Source organism: Ovis canadensis, chromosome 4 (genome assembly GCF_042477335.2).
Source record: "Ovis canadensis isolate MfBH-ARS-UI-01 breed Bighorn chromosome 4, ARS-UI_OviCan_v2, whole genome shotgun sequence".
NCBI classification, from domain to species: domain Eukaryota; kingdom Metazoa; phylum Chordata; class Mammalia; order Artiodactyla; family Bovidae; genus Ovis; species Ovis canadensis.
In genome coordinates this window covers 58,953,998-58,971,942 of record NC_091248.1, presented here as the reverse complement: position 1 = coordinate 58,971,942, position 17,945 = coordinate 58,953,998, and the positions used below count along the sequence as shown (strand labels likewise).

The 17,945-nt window shown below is 37.2% G+C and overlaps 2 protein-coding genes across 3 annotated transcripts in view; one reads left to right on the top strand and one right to left on the bottom strand.

Moving 5' to 3' along the window:
- Positions 1-2,275, top strand: part of FBXL13 (F-box and leucine rich repeat protein 13) — a 221,646-nt gene extending 219,371 nt beyond the window's left edge. Inside the window, exon 21 of the mRNA XM_069587823.1 lies at positions 1,903-2,275. Coding sequence (XP_069443924.1) covers positions 1,903-2,086 — 184 coding nt within the window. The 3' untranslated portion in view covers positions 2,087-2,275. The remainder of the gene's footprint in view (positions 1-1,902) is intronic.
- Positions 1-17,945, bottom strand: part of FAM185A (family with sequence similarity 185 member A) — a 112,879-nt gene that overhangs the window by 7,350 nt on the left and 87,584 nt on the right. The window contains exon 8 of one of the 2 annotated variants that reach the window (XM_069587816.1): positions 10,470-13,421. The exons of the other annotated variant lie outside the window; for it this stretch is intronic. Within the exon in view, the coding sequence (XP_069443917.1) occupies positions 13,309-13,421 (113 nt within the window). The 3' untranslated portion in view covers positions 10,470-13,308. Of the gene's footprint in view, positions 1-10,469; positions 13,422-17,945 lie in introns of those variants that run through there. 2 annotated transcript variants of the gene reach the window in all.

The following is a 17,945-nucleotide window of genomic DNA, read 5'->3' as shown; positions in this document are numbered from 1 at the left end:
TCTGCTGAGTTTGCTTACAATTATTTTAAACTACCTAAGATCTGACTGAAGTGAAATGGTATTTTAAACAGCTGATGTATCTTAGCTTTTTTGTAAATTTCATAGCCATACCAGAACTCATATGGCCATTGAACACAAACTTAAGTATATGACATCAGCCTCCGTATCAATGACTCAGTTTCCAAACTTATGCAATTAATAACTGAGTGTAATATGCAGTAATAACAAGCAAAGAATCCCCCACATGGGCAAACGTTGTTACTTATCTCTGTTCCTACAGAAGCTGCCAGTTACTTATTTCCTTTCTAGTGCCGATCTCACCATTCAAACCAGCTTCCCAGGAAAATCCTTCTCTCCTGGAAATGACATTATTTTCAAGTTAGATATACTATTTTTTCTGATGTTGAAATATTGTGCTTTATGGGATATATATATTTGGTCATTCAGAGGATCAAAATTTATCTTTTATATATATATTTGGTCTTCCTCCATGGTTTTTAGCTCATAGCTCCCAAAATCTTTGGAATTTCCTGAGTGATAAGAGCAATGGAAGAATCTTTTATCATAGTATTTGGTCTCTCATCTTCAGTTTCTGAAACTGATTCAGAGCCACAAGGTGAAATATGGGTGTCTTGTTATTCATAACAAGTTCCTTTCTACTACAACTGAGTTTATGTTAAGGAGGTGACTTCTGGAAAGCACCTAAGGATGAGGGCTGGTTGCCAAGGGAATCAACCCTGAATAGAGGAGTGAAACATTTTCAGGATGATTTCAAAAATCACCCTCTGATTTCTGGAGAGAAGTGAGGGCCTGGAGGTTGACTCAGTCACCAATGGCCAATGATTTAATCAATCATGCCTACATAATGAAGCCTCCATAAAAACCGTAAAGGGTTGAAGATCTTCCAGGTTGCTGAATGCATAGATTTGGGGCGAGTGGTATGCCTGTAGAAAGCAATGAAGATTGGTATCCTTTCCCCATATCTTGCCCCATGCAGCTCTGATACCTGGTTGTTCTTGAGTAATATCCTTTAATGAACCAGTGATTCAGTAAGTAAATGTCTCTGTTTTCTGTCAGCAGCTCTAGGTGGTAGATCAGAAGCCCAGGTAACAAACACATCTGGAAGGTTTTCCGTGGGTCTGAGCCCTTAACTTGCAGAATCTAATGCTATACCTGGATATATAGTGTTAGAATTGGGCTGAATTATAGGATGGCCAGCTGGTATCTTAGAACTGTTAAGTGGTGTGGGGAACACCACCACCCCATGTTGGAACTGGGGTTCCAAATAACTTTCTGATGATTTCTTTGCTTCCTTCTAAGAAACACATATTTTTAATCATTTTGGTCATGGACACCTTTGAGACGTTAATGAAAGTCACAAACCCTCTCCTCAAAAAAAAAAAAAAAAAAAAGCATAGTAGATACAAAACTGCATGAATTTTCAAGGAATCCCTGAGTCCTTCCTGAAGTTCATCTGCATATCCAACAGGGATCTGTGGACTCTAGGTTAGGAGCTCCTGCTCTGGTGCACAGCTAACTTTCACGGGTTGCCTACTTAGGATACTTCCATCAAAGAAACTCAAATAACAAGCAGAGAGCTCACTTAGGAGTGCTAGCTACAGAATGCCCTCAGTGTTTCCACGCCTTGGCCATGCTATTTCCTTACCCATTTCAGTGTCTGTTAATCTTTGAACTGATTGAACCAGAGAACTACTGAGCTACTGAAGCTTTGGGATCCTGATTATTAGCACAATTTACCCACACCCTCCCCCTCAGGAAGGCAAAGAGATGTGAATTTGAGTTGTGACAGTGAGTTCTTTAACTCCAAATGTGGTCTAATTTGAAAATTCTGCACTAGCAATTACTTTTTCAACTAGCTAATGCTCATCACTGTTATTACAGGGAGGCAGCTTTAAGAATGTCATCTTTAGTTCAGCACCAGGAATATAGCGCTTCTAACCCTCCACTTTGGTTTGGCTATGATTCTGAAGGCAAGTCTCTTACAGAGCAACAAAATACATCACTTAAAGATTCAGAATTGACCATGAAAGAGTCAACATACAGTAATGAAGAGGAAGCAGTATGACCTTCAACCTCAAGCAAGAACCAAAAATCTAGAATCTGGCAACTTCATTTAATGCAAGTATTTTTTACTAGCTGGACCTGATCAATGTAAACAAGCTGGAAATCATTTCCAGATTTTTATTCCAGCTATGTGTTTGTAAATACATCTATGAGTTCTTCTAACAACCACGATTAAAAAAAGCCAAATCAAGTATTGCTACTATGTAACTTTTCTACGTAAATTTACCTTAATCAAATTGTTTTGATGAGATTATCAAATCTAGGTTACAGTTGTATACAAAACAATCCTGACAGATGTGATGTTTTTGACAAGAAATTTACAAGCGTCTCCTTAGAAAAGAAAGCAGAAGGCTATATAAAATAGTAAGGGTTTTGAGTGAGAGCAACGACATTAAGGATCTGTAAGGCTTTATTATAAATGATATAGATATACATTTTAAAAACAAACAAAGCTTTCTAATAATTTCTAGACACTTAACAAGAGAGATCTAAATGCCAATTAACCTAGGACTCATTTCAACATTTGACTTAACAGTCAGAGGCAAATTAAAAAGAAACAGTCCCTTTTAGTCAAATTTGCACTGTCCCTACAATGTCTCAGAAAGATCTTTTTTTATTGAAGTATAGCTGATTTACAATGCTGTGCTAGTTCAGGTGTATAGTACAGTGATTCGGTTATATACATGCATGCACATACGTATATATTCTTTTTGGATTATTTTCTTTTTTTTAATAATCTTCAATTTTTATTTAAGATTTTATTTTTTAATTTTTATTTTTACTTTATTTTACTTTACAATACTGTATTGGTTTTGACATACATTGACATGAATCCACCACAGGTGTACATGCGATCCCAAACATGAACCCCCCTCCCACCTCCCTCCCCACAACGTCCCTCTGGGTCATCCCCGTGCACCAGCCCCAAGCATGCTGTATCCTGCATCGGACATAGACTGGTGATTCGATTCTTACATGATGGTATACGTTTCAATGCCATTCTCCCAAATCATCCCACCCTCTCCCTCTCCCTCTGAGTCCAAAAGTCTGCTATACACATCTGTGTCTTTTTTGCTGTCTTGCATACAGGGTCATCATTTTCTAAGTTACTACAAACCCTTGAGTATAGTTCCCTGTGCTGTTCAGAAGATCCTTGTTATCTATTTTATATATAGCAGTGAGTACATGTTAATCCCAAACTTCTAATTTATCCTTCCTCCCAACACCCTCTCCCTTTGGTAACCATAAATTTGCTTTCTGTCTGTGCGGTTATTTTTATTTTGTAAATAGGTTTGTTTGTATCTTTTTCTTAGATTCCATATATAAGTGGTATAATATGATATTTGTCTTTGGCTTACTTCACTTAGTGTAATAATTTCTAGGTCCATCCTTGTTGCTCCAAGTGATTTCATTCTTTTTTTGAGTAATATTCTGGTGTGTGTGTATATATATATATATATCTATATACATTTCACATTTTCTTTATCCATTCATCTGTCAATGCACACTTAAGTTGCTTTCATGTGTCCTGACTATTGTAAATAGTGCTACAATGAACACTGGGGTACAAGTATCTTTTCAAATTATAGTTTTTGAGTGGGAGTGCTAGATCATATGAAAGAAATTGAAGAGCAATATTGCTCAGGAACCTGGAATGTTAGGTCCATGAATCAAGGCAAATTGGAAGTGGTCAAACAGGAGATGGCAAGTGTAAACATTGACATTTTAGTGAATTAAAATGGACTGGAATGGGTGAATTTAACTCAGGTGACCATTATATCTACTACTATGGGCAAGAAGAAGTGGAGTAGCCATCATAGTCAACAAAAGACTCCAAAATGCAGTACTTAGATGCACTCTCAAAAACAACAGAATTATCTGTTTGTTTCCAAGGCACACCATTCAATATCACAGTAATCCAAGTCTATGCCCTTACCAGTAATGCTGAAGAAGCTGAAGTTGAATGGTTCTATGAAGACCTACAAGACCTTATAGAACTAACACCCCAAAAAGATGTCCTCTTCATTATAGCAGACTGGAATGCAAAAGTAGGAAGTCAAGAGATACCTGGAGTAACAGGCAAATTTGGCCTTGGAGTACGGAATGAAGGAGGGCAAAGGCTAATAGAGTTTTGCCAAGAGAATGCACTGGTCATAGCAAACACCCTCTTCCAACAACACAAGAGACGACTCTATACATGGACATCACCCGAATGGTCAATACCGAAATCAGACTGATTATATTCTTTGCAGCCAAAGATGGAGAAGCTCTATACAGTCAGCAAAAACAAGACTGGAAGCTGACTGTGGCTCAGATCATGAACTCCTTATTGCCAAATTCAGACTTAAATTGAAGAAAGTAGAAAACCACTAGACCATTCAGGTATGACCTAAATCAAATCCCTTATGATTATACAGTGGAAGTGACAAATAGATTCAAGGGATTAGATCTGATAGATGCCTGAAGAACTATGGATGGAAGTTTCATGACACTGTACAGGAGGAAGTGATCAAGACCATCCCCAAGAAAAAGAAAGGCAAAACAGTTGTCTGAGGAGGCCTTACAAATAGCTGAGAAAAGAAGAGAAGCTAAAGACAAAGAAGAAAAGGAAAGATATATCCATTTGAATGCAGAGTTCCAAAAGACTAGCAAGGAGAGATAAGAAAGCCTTCCTTTGGGATCAATGCAAAGAAATAGAGGAAAACAACAGAATGGGAAAGGCTAGAGATCTCTTCAAGAAAATTAGAGATACTAAGGGAACATTTCATGCAAAGATGGGCTCAATAAAGAACAGAAATGGCATGGACCTAACTGAAGCAGAAAATATTAAGAGGTGGCAAGAATACAAAGAAGAACTATACAAAAAAGATCTTCATGACCCAAATAACCACTATGGTGTGATCACTCACCTAGGGCCAGACATCCTGGAAACTGAAGTCAAGTGGGCCTTAGGAAGCATCACTAGAAACAAAGCTAGTGGAGGTGATGGAATTCCAGTTGAGCTATTTTAAATCCTAAAAGATGATGCCCCGAAACTGCACTCAGTATGCTACCAAATTTGGAAAACTCAGCAGTGGCCACAGGACTGGAAACGTCAGTTTTCATTCCAATCCCAAAGAAAGGCAATGTCAAAGTATGTTCAAACTACTGCACAACTGCACTCATCTCACAAGCTAGCAAAGTAATGATCAAAATTCCCCAAGCCAGACTTCAACAGTATATGAACTGTGAAATTCCAGATGTTCAAGCTGGATTTAGCAAAGGCAGAGGAAACAGAGATCAGATTGCCAACATCCGTTGGATCATCGAGAAAGCAAGAGAGTTCCAGAAGAACACCTACTTTTGCTTTATTGACTACACCAAAGCCTTTGATTGTGTAGATCACAACAAACTGGAAAATGCTTAAAGAGATGGGAATACCAGACCACCTGACCTCCCTCCTGAGAAATCTGTATGTAGGTCAAGAAGCAACAGTTAGAACTGGACATGGAACAACAGACTGGTTCCAAGTCAGGAAAGGAGTACATCAAGGCTGTATACCATCACCCTGCTTATTGAACTATGCAGAGTACATCATGTGAAATGCTGGGCTGGATGAAGCACAAGCTGGAATCAAGAGTGCCGGGAGGAATATCAATAACCTCAGATATGCAGATGACACCACCCTTATGGCAGAAAGTGAAGAAGAACTAAAGAGCCTCTTGATGAAAGTGAAAGAGGAGAGTGAAAAAGTTGCCTTAAAACTCAACATTCAGAAAGCTAAGATCATGGTATCTGGTCGCATCATCACTTCATGGCAAATAGATATGGCAGCAGTGGAAACAGTGAGACTTTACTTTTTGGGCTCCAAAATCACTGCAGATGGTGACTATAGCCATGAAATTAAAAGATGCCTGCTCCTTGGAAGAAAAGCTATGACCAACCTAGACAGCATATTAAAAAGCAGAGACATTATTTTACCAACAAAGGCCATCTAGTCAAAGCTATGGTTTTTCCAATAGTCATGTATGGATTTGGGATTGGACTATAAAGAAAGCTGAGCACCAAAGAATTGATGCTTTTGAACTGTGGTGTTGGAGAATACTCTTGAGAGTCCCTTAGATAGCAAGGAGATCCAACAAGTCAATCGTAAAGGAAATCAGCCCTGAATATTCATTGGAAGGACTGAAGTTGAACCTGAAACTCCAATACTTGGGCCAGATGATGTGAAGAACTGCCTCATTGGAAAAGACCCTGATGCTGGGAAAGATTTAAGGTGGGAGGAGAAGGGGACAACTGAGGGTGAGATGGTTGGATGGCATTACTGATGTGATGAACATGAGTTTGAGTAGGCTCCAGGAGTTGGTGATGGACAGCGAAGCCTGGTGTGCTGCAGTCCATGGGGTCGCAAAGAGTTGGACATGACTGAGCAACTGACCTGAACTGAACTGAACTAAAATTAGCTAAATGCTTTCAGTAATCCTCCCTTTTTTAGGCTGGTTTTGAAAGTTTTTGAAATAAGTAGTATCACTTAGCTGTGAAATGGTTCCTGGAAGTGGATTGCTGTGGAATCAACTGAGTAGGAAATTTTAACACCTAACCCGAGACATAAGATGACTGTTCCAGAGGGTGATTTTTAATTAAATTTGGAGATTCTGGCAGCTGCATAGAAATTGGCTTCTGACCCCTAAGTATTTCGAGCGCATAACTGGAAAGTTATGCAAGATGCAACTGCTTTCTAAAGGAATAATGCCTGCCTGGGTAAAACAACAGTAAGGAGAAACACACCTACTATGTTTCTTTAGAAACCAGGCAAGGTATTTAACTGTTAAAGCTTGCTCCAAAATTCTTTGATTAAGGTCCTGTCTTAAACAAAAACAAGAGATACATTTGTTCTTTATGGGGAGACAAATTTTATAGTAGCAGAAATGAAAGAAAAAGGGTAGGTGTTAGAAAAGGTTGGCTATAAAGGGGACTAAGAAGTGGAGTGAACAAGTGGTGAAATTGTTAAGTTCTGGGTGCAAATTACTCAAGGTATCCATAATATTATTGATACTTAGGTCTTCAGATCTTAAGCATTTGAAATATATAGGTCCGTGTTCAAGACAGTAAAATATGTGACTTTACCTTTCAGTTTGGACTTGAATCTGTCATCCAAATATGTACCATTCCTTTAATAATTGTAAATACAGTTGACTGCTGTTTATGCTCAGCTTTCTGGCTATTGTTGACCAAGTTCATAAACTTTATTTTTAGTCATGAAAATGTTTATATAATTACAGGTAGAAAAGATGATAAAAATTGCCTTATTGCCTCCCAGTGCTCTCTACTTAATAATTTAATACACACACACCACAACCACATCAAACATACTAACATGAGTGTTGTCCAAACCCATACAAATTATAATTTTATGAACTACGAACTAAAAAGAGATTGTGAGACACCTGACAAAGCTGACTTTTTGCTTCAGAAATAAAAAGTTAAAAACAGAACTCCAAACAAATTAAATATTAACAAAAAGACTATTACAGGTCATATTTGTAAAGGTTTATTAGAAAATCAAAATTTAAGAGCAAAGAAATACAATCCAATAGATAACATCTATTTAGTATTGTATAATTTAAATCTTCCAGGGGTAAACAATGTTTGACAGAAAGAAAATTCATAAAATAACTTAGATAGTACCTCACCATAAAAGTGAAAGTCTATCTTCATATAACAGGCTAATAAAGTAGCTGAATGCTACCCCCCCCACCAGAATGCATTATGCCTTAAATTACGTTAAAAAAAAAAGAATTAGTAGCAACTGCATCACATTTGTGATGTACTTTATTTGTGTATGTATTTGTGATGTAGCCACAGCTTAAATTTATATTGTTGTCATAATAAGTGCCAAGTAGAAAACATTTTATACAAGAGCCCTGGTACAAAGAATTTTAAAATAACTGCCCTTTATTACCTACTATTTTTGTATAATTTCTTAAGTGGAAACTGTGAATATGATGAAATATCATTTTATGATTACATTAGATGACAAAACAAAGATTATCCTGAGTAGGCCTTACCTAATCCTCTGAGCTCTTTAAAAGCAGTTATCTCAAGCTGGTTGCAGAAAAAAAAACTCAGATATTTAAAATATGAGATGGACTAATTGCATTATTGCTGGCTTGAAAATGAAGAGGGCCACATGAGAAGGGATGCAGGTGGTCTCTAGCAGCTTAGAGTGATTGCCAACTGACAGAATGGAAACATAGATCTCAATCACACAGTCATGATGAATTGGAGTTTGCCAATAATATGAATGAGCTTGGAAGTAGACTATTTCTTAAATCATCCAGATGAGAATTCAGTCTGGCCAACACCTTAAGTCCAGCCTTGCAATACCATGAGCAGAGACTCTAACCACACTGAGCTCCTGATCTACAGAACAGTGAGCTGATGAACAGGGTTTTTTTTAGCTTAATAATTCATATTAAAAAAATTTTTAATGAGGTATGGTTGCTATACAATATTATGTAAGTTTAAAGTATTCAACATAGCAACTGACAATTTTTAAAGGTTATATTCCATTTTAGTTATTATAAAATATTGGCTATATCCCATGTTATACTATATATCCTTGCAGCTTATTTTATATATAGCAGTTTGTACCTCTTAATACCCTACCCATATCCTGTTCCTCCCCACTTTCCTCTCTGTACTGGTAACCACTCGCATGTTCTCTGTATCTGTGAGTATGTTTCTTTTTTAAAAATTACATTCAGTATAGTTACATTCAGAAACTATATTTTTCAGATCCCACATATAAGTGATATTATATAGTATGCATATTTCTCTGACTACTTTCACTTAGCATAGTACCCTCCAGGTCCATCCATGTTGGGGAAATTTTCATTCTTTTTCATGGCTGAGTAGTATTCCATTGTATTTAAATATTTGTTTATTTATCTGACTGTGATATGAGAGTTGGACTGTGAAGAAGGCTGAGGGCCGAAGAATTGATGCTTTTGAACTGTGGTGTTGGAGAAGACTCTTGAGAGTCCCTTGGACTGCAAGGAGATCCAATCAGTCCATTCTAAAGGAGATCAACCCTGGGATTTCTTTGGAATGAATGATGCTAAAGCTGAAGCTCCAGTACTTTGGCCACCTCATGCGAAGAGTTGACTCATTGGAAAAGACTCTGATGCTGGGAGGGATTGGGGGCAGGAAGAGAAGGGGACGACTGAGGATGAGATGGCTGGATGGCATCACGGACTTGATGGACGTTGAGTCTGAGTGAACTCCAGGAGATGGTGATGGACAGGGAGGCCGGGTGTGCTGCAATTCATGGGGTCACAGAGTCGGACATGACTGAGCCACTGAACTGAACTGAACTGGCTCTTAGTTGTGGCATCTGGGATCTTCAATCTTCACTGCAGCATGCAAACTCTTAGTTGTAGCATATGGGATCTGGCTCCCTGGAGTGTGGAGTCTCAGCTACTAGATCAATAGGTAAGTCCCTTATTGTATTTATATATACCACATCTTTTTTATTCATTCACCTGTTAGTGGACACTTACATAGGACACAACAACACTTAGGTTGCTTCCATATCTTAGCAATTATAAATGCTATTAATATTGGGGTACAAGTATCTTTTCAAATTACTGTTTTTTTTTTCAGATAAATAACCAGGAGTAGAATTGCTGGGTCTTATGTTAGTCGTAGGTTTTTTTTTTTGCAAAACCTCCATACTGTTCTCCATAGTGGCTGCACCAATTTACATTCCATTAAGTATAAGAAGGTTCCCCTTCCTCCACATCCTTACCAATATTTTTTACTTGTGGTATTTTATGATGAGAGCTATTTTGACAAATGTGACATCTCATTATGCTTTTAATTTGAATTTCTCTGATTATTATGATGTTGAGCATCTTTTCAAGTGATGATGGCCATTGGTATGACTTGTTTGGGAAAAAAAAATGTCTATTTGGAACTTCTACCCATTTTTTAATCTTTTTTTTTTTTTTTTTACATTGAGTTGTAAGAGCTGTTCATATATTTTGGATATAAGCCTCTAATGGCTGTATAATTTGCAAATATTTTCTCCCATTCAGTAGGCTGTCTTTTTATTTTGTTGATGATTTCCTATACTGTGCAAAAGCTTTTAAATTTAATCAGGTCCCATTTATTTTTGTTTCCACTTTCTTTGCTTTAGGAGAGCTCATCCAAAATATTGCTACAATTTATGTCAAAGAGTGTTCCACCTATGCTTTCTTTTTGACCTTTTGTTTCTGGTATTACATTTAATTCTTTAACTCATCCTTAATTTGTGTTTGCATATGGTGTTAAGATAATATTCTAATTTTATTCTTTTACATGTACCTGACCAGTTTTCCCAGGACCACTTATTGAAAAGACTGTTTGTTTGTTTTTTTTTTCCTATTATATATTCTTGCCTACTTTGTCACAGATTAATTGACCATAAGTGTGTGGGTTTATTTCTTGGCTCTCTGTTCTGTTCCACTGATCTGCACCCTTGTTTTTGTGCCAATTCCATGCTGTTTTGATTACTCTAGCTTTTTAGTACAGTCTGAAGTCAGAGCATGTGATTCTTCCAGCTTCCTTCTTCTTTGAAGATCATTTAGTTATTTAGGGTCTTCTGTGTTACCATACAAATTTTAGAAATACTTAATCATGTGAAAAAATGCCCTTGGTATTTTGATAGAGATTGCACTGAATCTGTAGCCTGCTCTGGTTAGTATGGTCATTTTATAAAATTAAAATTTCCCATCAATGAACATGGCATACCTTTCCACCTGTTTGAATTACCTTCCATTTCTTTTATCCAGTGTCTTATAGTTTTCCAAATACAAACATTTACCTCTTTAGGTAAGTTTATTCTTAAGTATTTTATTATATTTGATGAGATGGTAAATGGGATTGTTTTCTTAATTTCTCTGATAGTTCATTGTTAGTGTGCAAATAACAGATTTCTCTGTATTAATTTTGTATCCTGCAACTTCACAAATTTAGTGATAAGCTCTAGTAGTTTTGTCAGTATCATCTTTAGGATTTTCTGTGTACAGTATATCATCTGCAAAGAGTGACTGTTTTACTTCTTCCTTTCCAATCTGGATTCCATTTATTCCTTTTTTTTTTTTTTTTGGTCTGACTGCTGTGGCAAGAAATTCCAAAACTATGCTGAGTAAAACTGGCAAGAGTGGGCATCCTTGTCTTGTTCCTGATCTTAGAGTAAATGCTTTCAGCTTTTAACCACTAAGTATGATGTTTGCACTGATTTGTCATATATGGTCTTTATTATGCTGAGGTATGTACTCTCTAGGCCCATTTTCTAGAGCGTTTTAAAAACACAAATGAATGCTGAACTTTGTCAAAACCTTTTCCTCCTCCTATGGAGATGATCATGTGGTTTTTATTATTCAGTTTGTTAATATGGTGTATCACATTGATTGATTTGTGTATACTGAGAAATTCTTGCATCCCTGAGATAAATCCAACTTGATCACCATATATGATCCTTTTGCTGTATTGTTGGATTTGATTTGACAATATTTTGTTGAGGATTTTCACATCAATATTCATCAGTTATAATGGCCTATAATTTGTATATGTGTATAATTATCTCTGTTAGTTTTGATCTTATGGTGATTCTGGTCATGTGGGATGAGTTCAGCAGTGTTCCTTCCTCTGCAATTTTTTGGAATAGTTTAAGAAGCATAAATGCTAACTAGTCTCTAAATGTTTGCTAGGCTTCATCTGTGAAGCCATCTGGTCATGGACTTTTTGTTTGTTGGGAATTTTTTGTCACTAATTCAATTTCATTACTTATAATTGATTTGTTCATATTTTCTACTTCTGAGTCAGTCTTGGGAGTCTACTATTAATTCCTTTTAGCATACATTTTTAGGATCTGCCTATTTCTTCAATGTTGTCCCCTTTTTTGACATATAGTTGTTTGCAGTAGTCTCTTATGGTCCTTTGTATTCCAGTAGCATCAGTTGTAACTTCTCCTTTTTCATTTCTGACTTTATTGATTTGGATCTTTCTTTTCTCAATCAATCTGGCTAATGGTTTATCAATTCAGATTATCTTTTCAAAGAACAAGCTCTTAGCTTCACTGATCTTTTCTATTGTATTTTTTAAGAGTCTACTTCATTTATTTCTGCTCTGATTTTTATGATTTCTTCCCTTTGACTAATTTTGGGTTTTGTTTGTTTTTTCCAAGATAGGAAAGTTTTCAGCTATTATGTCTTCAATTATGTTCTTAGCCTCTTTCTCTCTGTTCTGTGGGGATCCTAAAATGCAAATAAAAATGAGCTTGACGTTGTCTCAGAAGTCTCTTGAAACGTCATTTCTATTCATTGTTTTCTCTTCAGCATAACTGATTTCCACTACTCTGTTTTCCAGCTTCAGATCCATTCCTCTGTATTAGTGTACTACTGATTGATTTTACTGTATTTTTCATTTCAGTTATTATATTCTTCATCTGTTTGGTTGTTCTTTTTTTCTTTGTTAAAAACTTCTAACTTATCAGTCTTTGCAGCCATTCTTTTCCTAAGTTCTTTGGCCATTTTTATGATGATATCCTAAAATTCTTTCTTGGTTAGATTTCATATCTCCCACTTCACTTAGTTCTTCTTCTGCAGTTTTTATCTCAATCCTTTGTTTGGAACATGGTCCTCTGTTGCCTCATTTTGCCTAACTAGCTGTTTTTGTTTTTTATGTATCTGACATGTTGGTTAAGTTTTCCAGTCATGAAGAAATGATCTTCTGTGTTCCAGCAGTGCACTCTCCTCTCATCAAAAGCTATGTGCCTTAGGAGTTCCCCCTATGAGGGCATGGGTCTTTCTGTTTTGGCAGACTCACTGTGTAGGTGGTCTGGTAGGCTTGGTTGGCCCCTGATCAGTTTGGTTGCCAGGTGCTTCCTTGTGCAGAGGCTGCTGGCCATTGGTTGATGGAACCAGGTAAAGAGGTCGTTGACTGTAGAGGCCTTGGGGCTAGTGCTAGGTAGTGGCAGCATCCAGGAGATCCCAGGACAAACAGGTATTTTTCAAAGTCATTAAGTTTGTGGTAATTTGTTACAAAAGAAAACTAACAGCAAAGTACAAATTTTGAAAAGATTTCTCCAAGACATTCCAGTTTGTTGTTTTCAACATTTGTATGAACACTGGTATTTGCTTTTTTGTAGTCATAGATCTACTAGTCATTGTTAAAAATTAGAAATATAATTCAAGTCATTCAGTCCTGCAGCTTCAGAGACTGAAACCAGCTTTGGCTTCTAAAACGTATAGTTCCTTTTGGGGCATCAGCCTTAATCCATTTTTCATGTTCACTTGTTTGATTCAGGAATCCTGAAACACAAAATTGCATAAAGTTATATCCTGACTGACAAGAGCAATACTGACTACATATATCCTAACAATACATCTCTAAAACTTAAAAGCATTTCAAACAGTAAAAATCTTAGTAAAGATAGCCTGAATTGGAAGAGTTGCAAAGAGGTTAGTTACCTGGGCTTATTCTCTCCTTTCTTTTCCTCAAAACAACATGGAAAATGTGTTTTTTATTTATTCATTTTTGTATGCAAGTTTTAAAAAGAGCTTTATTTAAGCATAACTGACTAAATAATGCATGTATTTAAAGTATGTAATGTAATAAGCTTTTACATATGAAAAGTCTGAAAAGCCATCCTCAAGAGGTTTGACGGAAAACAACAAAATTCTGTAAAGCAATTATCCTTCGATTAAAAAAAAAATGAATATATCCATCACTCCCAAAAGTTTTCTTGTGTCCCTTTGTAATATTTCCCTCCTGCTCTGCCATGCCTGTCGTATCTGCACCTCTTCCAATCTCTCAACAATTACTAATCTACTTTGTGTCACTATGAATTCATTTCATTTGCTAAGATTTTAATAAAGACTCATACAATATGTACCATATATAGTCTTTTAAAAAATATCTAGGTTCTTTCAGCATAATTATTTTAAGGTTTGTTCACATGGTAGCATGTCTCAGGTGGTTTCCTTACACACATGCTGATCCATACTTTGCTAAATAGTCATGGGCACCCTGTATAACCCGGCTCACTCTGGAACTTTCTCTTGTTAACTCTAACAGCCCTCTACCTGTGTTACCCCTCTCCCTGCCCAACAGCCTGGAAACTCTCAAGCTAATGGGCTATGGCAATCATTGTGCTCACCTGTTTGTTTTTTTTTTTTTTTTGCCATCTCTAGTCTGCTGCTGCTGCTAAGTCATTTCAGTCGTGTCTGACTCTGTGCGACCTCATAGATGGCAGCCCATCAGGCTCCCCCGTCCCTGGGATTCTCCAGGCAAGAACACTGGAGTGGGTTGACATCTCGTCCAATGGATGAAAGTGAAAAGTGAAAGTAAAGTCGCTCAGTCATGTCTAACTCTTTAGCAACCCCATGGACTGCAGCCTCCATCCATGGGATTTTCCAGGCAAGAGTACTGGAGTAGGGTGCCATTGCCTTCTCCATCTCTAGTCTTCTAGTTCTCTTTTTTCTTTCAATCAAGGTAGTTAAGGTGTTATACCTCTGGAGTTCCACTGCAATTCTGGACTTAAGAAACCAGTCAAATCTGAACTGAGGAATATTGTGAATACACCGTCTGAATTCATCATATACATTTTCTTTGTTGAATCCAAGCACACAAATCAAGGAAACAAACTCTCTTCTCTACTATAGTTTTCTCCTTCCTTAGTATATATGATGTTCCCACCTGCTGAAAAGGTACTTTGTACCATTCAGTCTTTGTGTCAAGACTTTGTATCTTTGATACAAACTCTCTGAATTCTTGCCTCTCCCCTTTGATTTGAGCCATAATCTTGTCTATTTCTTTACTGCATCTTTCACAAAAGATAGTTGAGTATTCAGTGACTTCCTCTGGAGATTTTTCCTTCCATTTCTTTTGCTGTATTTCCAGTATCATCATATTCCAACTTCTCATAAAACTGCTTAAAATCTTTCTCATTCAACTGGTGAATCTTTGTGTTAGAGGCTTCTTTTTCCTCTAATCTTCATTATTAAAGGATTCACAGTTTTGTCAATTTTAATCTCTTCATCTTTGTGTGCCTGTACTGCATTTAATAGATCATTATTTCAAGGTATCTATAACCAACAGTTTTTCTATAGTATAGAATTTCTTTTTCTAGTAATTAAAACAAACATAGAGGAAAGAACTGATAATTCTGAATCAGTTCAGTTTAGTTGCTCAGTCATGTCCGACTCTTTGTAACCCTGTGGACTGCAGCACTCCAGGCTTCCCTATCCATCACCGTCTCCCGGAGGTTGCTCAAACTCATGTCCTTGAGTCAGTGATGCCATCCAATCATCTCAACCTCTGTCATCCCCTTCTCCTCCTGCCTTCAATCTTGCCCAGCATCACGGTATTTTCCAGTGAGTCAGTTCTTCACATCAGGTGGCCAAAGTATTAAAGCTTCAGCTTCAACATCAGTCCTTCCAATGAATATTCAGGACTGATTTCCTTTAGGGTTGACAGATTTGATCTCCTTGCAGTCCAAGGGACATTCAAGAGTCTTCTCCAACACCACAGTACAAAAGCATCAATTCTTTGGTAATTCTGAATACCAATTGTTAAAACAACCACGAATAATTAGAACTATTATTTTTTTACACATTTTAGCAACAATAGTAAAGTGTCAAAATTAATAAGGGTTTCCCAAATACCTAAGATCTTTTGTTGTTCAGTCGCTCAGTCATGTCTGACTCTTTGTGACCCCATGGACTGCAGCAAGCCCATTTTCCCTGTTCTTTACCATCTCCCAGAGATTGCTCAAACTCATGGCCATTGAGTCAGTGATGCCATCAAACCGTCTCATTGTCTGTCATCCCCTTCTCCCTTCCATAAGCAAGCAACTCATGATTGGGGAGGTACAATCTTTTAAAAAGTAAGAACTTTTACCTCCCCAATCATGAGTTGCTTGCTTATGGAAAGAGAAGCCAAATCTACCTATTTCCTTCTGCAGCAATAGAGACCATGCAGTGCTATTACTATTAATAAACTGAACACACAAGTGATTTTAGCTTATGAAAAATACTCACAAGCAAGGCAGTTTATAAAGTTCCATTTAGCTTGCTGGAAAAGAGCTTTCTCTTGCCAATAAGTAATTTACTAAAAGCTCTGAACTTTGGGTTGAATCTATGGAGACTCTAATTCTAATTTGTAAAGTTTATAAATTCCTTCCTACAAAAATCTTGTAACAAGGATTGGAACTTGGGGTTGCAGAAACCTTGTTCCTTTTTTAATTCCCTTTGCCAATGAAAATCAGGCAATATTTTCTGACCAAGAAATGGGAAATGACTATTCTATCCCCATGTGGCTTGGCTTCCATTAATTGGGGGAAAAAGTTTATTCTCAGGATGTTTTTAAACTTATGCATTTGCTCTCAAAATCTGCCATGTTCAAATGTACCCAAGTATATAAATATTCAAGTTGGACATTTATATGATTGATTGATTTCTAAATACCTAATTGAGAGGTGTTACACTTGGTGATTGCAGCCATGAAATTAAAAGAAGCTTGCTCCTTGGAAGGAAAGTTATGACCAACCTAAATAGCATATTCAAAAGCAGAGACATTACTTTGCCAACAAAGGTCTGTCTAGTCAAGGCTATGGTTTTTCTAGTGGTCATGTATGGATGTGAGAGTTGGACTGTGAAGAAGGCTGAGCGCCCAAGAATTGATGCTTTTGAACTGTGGTGTTGGAGAAGACTCTTGAGAGTCCCTTGGACTGCAAGGAGATCCAACCAGTCCATTCTAAAGGAGATCAGTCATGGGTGATCTTTGGAAGGACTGATGCTAAAGCTGAAACTCCAGTACTTTGGCCACCTCATGTGAAGAGTTGACTCATTGGAAAAGACTCTGATGCTGGGAGGGACTGGGGGCAGGAGGAGAAGGGGATGAGAGAGGATGAGATGGCTGGATGGCATCACCGATTTGATGGACATGAATTTGGGTGAACTCCGGGAGATGGTGATGGATCAGGAGGCCTGGTGTGCTGCAATTTATGCGGTCGCGAAGAGTCGGTTACGACTGAGTGACTGAACTGAACTGAACACATTATTTAACCCAAAATGAACCTGATCTAATCAGCATTAGCCATGGACAAGGATAGGGCTGTAAGGTAACTGGCAAAATTTCTGTCTCTTGTTTAAAAATAGGCTTAAGCATCTTGACGAAGGTGAGCTTCTTCCTGCCACCTACCCCAGCACTCCCCACTCCAAGCCCTGTAACTGAGTTTATTTACATTGGGTTCAGAGGGATAATTCTGGTGCTGTCTTATTGGGAACTGATTAAATTTCATTGCATCACAGTTGGAGGATTCCCTCTTTTATATTATAAACACTAATGACCACCCAAAGTGGGAAGCACCATGCTAAATATCTTAGGGAGGTTTAAACAATGTATAGACATGCTAATACCCTCAAAAAGCTTACCAGCTGGCTAAGAAAATAAATTATACACTTAAGAAAAAGCATGAAAATAATTACTTTGAAATCTTATTATTTTACGTATTTCACAAACAAAAGCTCTAATACCAAACACAAGCATATGCCAAATAGTTTAATGTTGTCAACATTCTTAAACTGTTTACATACAGTCTTCCTTTGACAAAAGTGCAACCCAGGACATCTTAACAAATTTCTACAAGAAAGTATTTTTGAGCTAGTTTAATGCTGCCCATCATTGTATTTTCTCTCAATTATCATAGATAATGACAAAGTCAACAGTAGACTAGGCTTTGAGCAAGTATACAATTAATCAGTTTTGCCCAAGAAATATTATTCTGTGTCTAATTCCACCAACTGTATTTCTCCTCAGATAGAGCAGCTTTC